Genomic DNA, 8,362 nt, shown 5'->3' on the forward strand with positions numbered 1-8,362 from the left:
CGACCAGACGGCGGATACGTAAACCTACACGTCGAAAATAAATTTTGCCGAGTATTGCCGGTTCATTCTAAGGCGTATAGAATGATAGCTATTTCCGTTAAGGAGAAAAAAACCGGTGCCACTGTCTGTCCGTGGCTTCTAAAGATAAAGCGTCTGCAAGCGATTTAACAAGAAAATCACTCTGCTCCTGTCTGCATCCTGCCCTATCGAATTCGTTTCCCCTTTTTCACAACCCTTTTCCTCGTTCCAAAAAAACGACCACCAAAAGACAACCCCCGGAAAAAGAAAACGCAGAAGAGAAACGAAGAAACTAGCGATAAAATGGAAAATAAAAATATCAGTACGCAAGCAAGCTATTCGCCTTTCGAAATTTATCGATGGCTAGAAAACAGCAGACGCGGATGTTGACTCATTGCCACTCTCACTTTTCCTGCGATTTGCATCGAATCTCTTCCACATATTTATGCGCTCGATACCAGCGCACAAAATCCGACCGCTCGTTTCCAATATCACCGATACGACACCGCGCCTCTATTATCTTCTTTCTCTATGACTGTTTCACATTTTCGTTTCCTTTACTTCGGAACGTTTCCTCCTTATGGATCAGACCTGACTGTAGGTAAATTCTCGAATAGTACCGACTCGGTACCCGAGGCCGACACACACAGCAGCGGTCCTCAGACACGTTTCTATTTATATTTTGATGTATTCGCGGCCGATTTTTGCCTAGAGGTTACTCATTCACTCGTCGATGAATTAATGTATAACGGATAGCAGGAGGGGGCAGAGGTTCGCAAATGTATCGTATGCTCGTCAATTCGATCGAATAAATACGAATCTGTTTGGTTTGGAAATTTGATGAACACACTCTCTTAACGATGATGAAACGGTGTTTATTTCATGATCAATAGATTAGGCGATGACGAGTCAGATATGAGATAAACAAACCTATCGAAATGAGACGCGCCACGGTCTCCTTCTGAACAACGATAACACGTACCGATCGAAACGATTCTGATTTATTTTGCTTTTGCGAAAAGATACTTTACGCTGAGTTTTGACCAAAACCTTACTGATACGAGCAATGAAATTTTTAATTTGAGAAAATTAAAAGTGCTATAGTATTTACTAAATGTGTATAGTAATATAATATCACTATATATATGAAAGTTTAAACGTTCAATAAAATTCTTTAATAAATGCCGATCTTATCCATCTTTCCTATATAAGATTCCAAAGAAAAATGCACTTTTATCATTTTTCCATTGAATTGGTCGATTATTAAGGCTGGATCTTATGAAAGATAGTATCGTCGACGTCTTGAAGGCGAAATTATCACAACGTTCGTATCAGCTGAAATACTTTAGGACCGGTTAGGTTAACAGTTAATCCATGCGTTTAAATTTATCAGGGGACTGAAGAAATATGCAAGGTTGTTTACGTACATATGTACTACTTTCGGTTATCTACTATTATTACACACGACAAAGTGCTTCGATGACTGTGAAACCAATGTTTTTCAATTCCTCGACTTTTAAAGCTACAAAAATGATTTATATTTTTCCTTTCGCAAACTACACATAATTTCGCGACAGTCTGAAAATAGATTTCGTTTAGACGTTAGGTTTCGCGTGCATGTAAGAAGAATTACAAAAAAAAATAAAAAAAAATAAATAAAAAAAATGGTTATTGTATAAAAAAGAAAATAGTTACAGGAAGTTTGGAAAATTCTTTTGGAACAAGAGAAAATATTTTTTCCTTTGCATACAAAGAGAGGCAAGTTTAGAAATAAAAGTTAGCTGGTTTATTCACTCATTAGACAAGAGTCGGTTTCGCGACGCTGATCGTTGCGAAACCGGCGACAATAGCGATCATTTGGCCGCTAATTAACACCGATATGAGAAGAATCGGTGTTGCCGTGTCGCTGCGGCGTGTCAAGAGGACACAGATTCTCACAACGCGGCCACGGATTGCTGTAATCCAAATAATTACCATCGCCATTCTCTTTCTCCCCGTGACAAAATTCTTTATTTACCACGGAATTCCTATATTATCATCATTCGGCTCTTACTCCCGGTCTAATTCAACGACAAATCGCTTGGTCAATCCAACGATCAATTGCAGAGTGCAATTTGCTATTTAAGAAGAAATTACGAACGTAGAGTAATTCGGATAAGACGAACCTCGATAAAGAAACGCATGAAATTCACAAGAAATTCATGGGTTTTCACGCGTGTAGACTATGACTGATCCTTTTCATTGAACAGTTTGCGTAATCGATATAAATAATCGATTGATCAAATAAAGCAGAACTACGAAATGCTTCCTTCCTGTTTACGTAAGCATTTTATAGATAAGATTTAATAAAATGTCAAAAGTGTTACCAATATAGACAAATTAAAAATAATTTCTACTATTATTTCCATTATTTTTGTCTTTCTTATTTCCTTATTTATTTCTACCGTGTTCCGCAAGTGTATGCATCGACGACAGACGCTTGAAACGAGCCCTAATGTTACGAAAAAGAGTCATGGAAATTGGTAGTGGGGGAAAAGTTAATGAAATCCAAGGTAGGAAGAGAAACACGTTGACACGTATCAAACCGATGACAACGATCAACGATTTGGATTTGAGAGGAAAACGGGGTGGTAGTGAGAAGCGGGGAAGGTTAATTTTACGCGACGCTATGGAAATCCGAGTCGATACGTCAAATCCTCTCTGCACGGAATACACGCGAACTCGTATAATACCGCGGTTACACGAGGCCGTCTCTCGTTTTTGTTCCTCTTATTCTGTCTACGTCGTCCGCTGTACGCTTCCATTTAACAGCTAGCAGTAGCGGTGCACTGACTCGAAAGTCTGGGAATCGAAACCGCACGGATTCCCCGGCGGCGAGCCGCCTACCCGACTAGACAAGGACCGAGAAAATAGCGAAATTTTTACCGAGATGCAGAGAGAGTGTGACTAAAGCACGCGTCGTTGATGCTGGAAAAGAGATATGGGCATGCACACGCGCAGGGGAAAAGACGAAATACGAATACATACGTATATAGGTAATAATACGCTATACACTATATAATATTTATAGCGTAAAACAGCCGAGAAACGAGAACGACATTTTCTCGATTCGAGATACGTCAAAAGTTCCCAATGATTGATTTAACATTATGTATACAACTTATAAACGCGAGAATTCTTATTGGTAATTGCTATCGATGATTCTTATTGGCGAATGCCAATGATTCGTAGGCAACGATACCACGACGACGATCGTCGTTAGTTTTTCTCTGTAGCGATTCCCCTGGCGTGCGCGGCGTGACTTTTTCCTTGTTGAAACGAGAAATAATCGACAAGACGGCCGTCAAACGTTTCCGACGTTCCGTCCAACGGATAGAAGAGATGGATTGCATGCTAACCTGAAAGTCTAGCGAGGAATCGAAGCATACCAGCGGCGGAAGACCAGCAATGAGCCGCGGTTCCAGCGACTAGAATTCCACCAGCGATCGGCATTTGTGTTTTCCTCCTCTTTCCCCAATTGTCCTGGCAATGTGTGTATGTGTGTACGTAGTCGGTTTGGCCTCTCGTGTCTGCGCGTTCCTCTTCGGCCGTATGCCAGAAAAAGAGAGGTAGGAGAATCGCACGAAAGAGCGAGAAGGACGGAGTGTAGCCAAGGGTGACGCGGAGTCCTAGCCTAACCTAACCTCTCTTCCTCCTTTGGTGTAAAGGGATATACAGGCACGCACCGGATGAAATGCAAGATCCTCTTTCGACGGGGCCAAGCACGAGACAACCGGTCGCGCACTGTTTTTTCAGTTCATGGCACACACTGTTCCCATAGCCCGTGATTTTTCCTCGGATGTTTGACACTCCCGTTTCGGCTGGACAGCAGCCGGTTTCGTTTCGTTTTTCGTTTACGTGTCGGTAGCGTGTGTGCGCGCGTGCCGTGCCGTGCCGTGCCGTGTCGTGTCGCGCCAGTGAAAACTCTGCCAGCGCACAGACAGGAATGGTATAGACTCAGACAGAGACGGGATAGATAAATTGGCCTTCAGCGAGAGAGAGGGAGAAAGAAACAGTCCATTACGGGGAGAGGGGAGAAGCGCGTACGACGGCGTAAAGTCCGACCACGGCCTCTATGGGATGTGAGAGAAAGAGAGACGGATTCTATCTCGTTCTCTCTCAGGATACTCCTCTCCGTACACTTCGACACGATGTTGTCACGATTCACGCACTCATTCGTTTCTCGACATTCGAGTGGCAGACGCGTAAAACCCCGCGCGCGCACTTCAGGAACTTCTATAAAGGTTCGGAACCAAAACCTGCTGCTGCTGCTGCTGCTGCTGCTCGTTGCTGCGACTCAACCAACGAGACTTGTATGTACGACGAATACGCGCGTTTCGCCGTGATCGTACGCTTCGAAACACTGTTACTTAAACCACGAGTCACGGAAACTCTCTCCTCTTTCATCGGCTGTTTTTCAACGACGATAACCAACAAACGCGAACATGCGCTATCGTAGCAATGTTAGATGTATCTGTACGATTGTCCCGTCGATGATGGTGGTGTTACTACTCGTTGCTGCTCCTGTTAGATATGTCATCGTGACCGCGGTGAGAATCGCGATGATATTCGCGGTGTTCGTGGGCCCTGACGGGCCCTCGCGGTTCTATTGGCAACGACACTGCACTGTCAGACACAGACTACGATAGAACAGCCGAACGACTACTGACTCCTCCACTCGCAAGCCACCAGCAACGTTGCCACATCACTCCCGAGTCTCAATCGGACAAGTCTTCGGCCACCGACGTACAGGTACTGCGATCACTGCGTTCTTGGTGCTGGCGCGCGACCGACTGTTCCATTCGATTTGTTCTCTCCTCTTCTTTCTACCTCGCGATTCTTCCTCGATACACCGTTGTCGTTGCTCTCCTTGTTGTTTATTCTGTTCTCTCCTGTCCTATCCTATCCTGTCCTGTCCTGTCTTACTCGTTTTGTTTCGTTCCTTTCTATTCTCTGTACACGTCGAAATCGTATCCGCTGAATCAAGTCGTTTTTCGCCTTGCCACGACTTGTCACCGACTCTCCAAGCCTTTTACAGTGCGTTCACTCTTACGTGGTTCTCTCGAACCCGGCGTGTTGTGTCGCGACGACGAGGGTCACACTCGGCAACTGATCGCTGGCTATTGTCGCTACTATCGACTGCGGATTCAGTCGGTGCATCGAAATCCACAGAAACACTGTGATCCGAACGAGCACACAGCACCGAACTAACTGACCACATCTGCTGCCGATTTGCTGGCAGCTCTGTTAACTACAGCGCACGGCCGGCCAGTCTGCCTCTGCCAGCCAGTATGCTCCTTCGCTTTCTTACTCTCACCTACCAACAGTCTACCAGCCTTCTCGAATAGGCCGAGCCTACCTCTCTCGTGTATTCTCCTTCCCTTCCCTATCCCCTGCTCAACCGCTTTCCTTCTCCTTTCCTCTTGCCCTTCCCGCTACTCGCCTCTCATTCACTCGCTTGCTTGCTTTCTCCATCCTTTTCCCACCGTCGACTCTCGCTTCCACCTACTACCTTCCTATCCCGTTCTTCGTTCAATTCTTCGTCTCTCGCTCTCCATCGAATGAATGGTTTTAGTTCGGGAGGGCGACCGTACCGGAAACAACCGATTGCATCCGGAAATCACCGAGCCTGTACTTCCCGCATTAGAGCGCTTCTTGAATAAAATTCTATTCTTTCCTCCTTTCTTTCCTCACCGTTTGATATCTTCACCGCGTAACTTCCTTCCGAATTCGTCATTCTCATACGTACATATCCGGGGAAAAACAGTTGATAATATAACTCGCTTATCCACCGTTTTCCTTACAGCGAAATCATCTATGACACTACTGCGACTCACCTTTCTCCGTATGGGATGTAATCCGTTGTACAGGATCGCGTTCCACGAACCTTTTCGTGTAACTTTTCGTGCGTGAAATTGTAATACGTTTTGACGCGTGCGTTTCGTTTCTAATACACGCGCTTCTGCGCGTGTTTTCCTTCGTCGCTTCCTCTCTTTTCCACATTCCCTTCCTTCGTTCGATCGACACCGCTTCTCTTCACGGAGTGTCCCGTAACGGTAGTTAAATTGTGTATCAGTCGCTCGTATGAACGCATTTGCATCATTGTATTATTTATGCAAATACTCTTTCTATTACAATGGAGTCACACATTTTAACTTATCGTGTCCCAATTTTCTCGTAAAGTCTACAGCCATAGTTCTACTTTCTACGAGAGTCCTATTCGAATTTCAATTTTATAAAATTTTAATTTTTTCAACGGCTATACAAAATAATTTTTATGGACAACAATAATATGTATTTATTACAAAATGGTTATCGCGTGATTTCTTCGTGTAGAAATTTCGCGACTGCAGAGCACGCGTGCAGGAATACAAAAATCGTGAACGGATTGCATGTTCCATATTTCGTGTAACTGGAGCAGTATTTTAGGCCGAAAATTGGCGCCGATTAAAAGAACTGCAGCGTCTGGTGAACTAAATTATGCAAGAAAAATATACCGAATCTCTTCGGCAAGATACGTCAGTGAAGGAAATGCTGCCGCTACGATTGCCATTCTGTTCGCATTTTTTAAACATTTCTTTAAGATCCGCTCGAGCATGGAATGTTGAAAGCAGGCGTAATTCGTGGATACAGTTATGACGGTTCAAATTAAACATCTTGATCTAACATCTTTCCTGTTTGGTCGTACAACTTTCTGTGAAGAAAGTTTCCTTTGCAATTAAAATATTTTATAGTACAACTAATCAAATAATACAGAAAATAGTAATAATATAATTTGATAGTAACAAATGATGATCATCATGAAATATGTACAACTTTCTATGTTTGACGACAAACTCTAGCATTTATTTACATAGAACGATGATATCGTTTCCTGTTTTATCTGCCCTTCTCATCAGATTTCTCAGTTGGTTGTATTAATTTTAATTTATGTAGCTATACAAATCTCGCATTCCATTGTGCAAGCTAGTACATAAGATAATAAGATACGGCAATTCATAAAGTCCAAAGAGACACATTGAACGATAATAGGAATTATGTTTTAATATATGTATTGTGTGTATATGGAGCGACATCTAACAACGATATGTGCACAACTGCGGCAAGAGAGTTCAGTCATTAAACGCGATGTGGCGCTTTCTTCTTCTTTTAATCCACGGTACGTAATAAACAAATTTTCAGGAAAAAGAATTAATATATGTATATAATGTACTGTTAATTACTAGAAAGCATTCTTCTATAGCTTCGAATATATCTAATTGCTTATTGTATTCTAACAATAAAAAGATGATTATTAAAACTCTTAGTTGCTTGAAATTCAACAGCCTTTTCTTATAATTTCCATGACAAATTTCATCATTTTGTAAAATTCAATTGAATAATAAATTTGTAAGGAAGTGGATTGTTAGTTTTATTTCTATTTCAGAATTTTTAAAAATATCTTTATACCATAAGATTAAACCTCCACTTTCCAAACGTTATGGAAAGAAAAATGGAAACGATGAGAAACAATAGGCCGCAGGGGCAGGTTCTTTGAGATTGCGTTCGCATAAACGACATCTGAAATATATTTAAAAATAGTGCGAGACTATTGAAGCATTTCGCCCCAGCTGGCCTCTCGCCTCAGTCAGGGAACATCTGCGGAGCAATCTCGATCCTTGCGTCATTATTCTTTGTGACCGCGCACCATCGATTCACAGGTTTCCTCAACCATGGAAATTAATCAACCTTAGACCATGATCAGAACTGATAGATAATGGGAAAACGTGACGTTCGTCGCGGCAAGATTCACCGATCGAGAAACTCGATTCTATCGTCTGCTCTGTTTTCTTTCTTTTCTTCATTCTCATCTTCCTTCTCTTATTCATTTCTTTCTTTCTTTCTTTCTTTTTTCCCTTCTTTTGGATCGGCGATTCAATCGAAGAATTGTTCGATGAAGCGATTTGTCGGCACGCGGTTAAAGGGAACTTTATCGTTCAGCGGTCGCGAAAATAGCGAGACGGGAATGTTCGCCGATCGAATTTCGCCAGTCCAGGTGCTGAGGAACGGGGTAGTGTATGCACGCGATACAATCAATTATCGATTAGGAAAGTGCAGTTTTCAGCGTAAACGATTCCTGATTACGAGCTTTTCCTACATAAATGTTACTGGACGAAGCAACTGTTACGTGCACGGTGAATCAATAATATGCGTATCGATCATTTATTCTCTATTCTCCTATTCTAAAAACGTTCCACGCGCACGGAAACCAAACCTTTCTGCGGCCAACGACGGTACTCGGTGCTTTTAATGCACCGTTGATTCT

The 8,362-nt window shown here is 42.6% G+C and overlaps 1 protein-coding gene across 2 annotated transcripts in view; it reads right to left on the minus strand.

The window, feature by feature from the left end:
• Positions 1–5,456, minus strand: part of LOC100644466 — a 71,145-nt gene extending 65,689 nt beyond the window's left edge. The window contains exon 1 of one of the 2 annotated variants that reach the window (XM_048414126.1): positions 3,447–5,456. In XM_048414126.1, coding sequence (XP_048270083.1) covers positions 3,447–3,510 — 64 coding nt within the window. In that variant the 5' untranslated portion in view covers positions 3,511–5,456. Of the gene's footprint in view, positions 1–3,416 lie in introns of both variants that reach the window. The other variant, XM_003402159.4, reaches the window with a different exon arrangement.
• Positions 5,457–8,362: the final 2,906 nt, after the last annotated feature.

Source organism: Bombus terrestris, chromosome 18 (assembly GCF_910591885.1).
Source record: "Bombus terrestris chromosome 18, iyBomTerr1.2, whole genome shotgun sequence".
Lineage (NCBI taxonomy): Eukaryota > Metazoa > Arthropoda > Insecta > Hymenoptera > Apidae > Bombus > Bombus terrestris.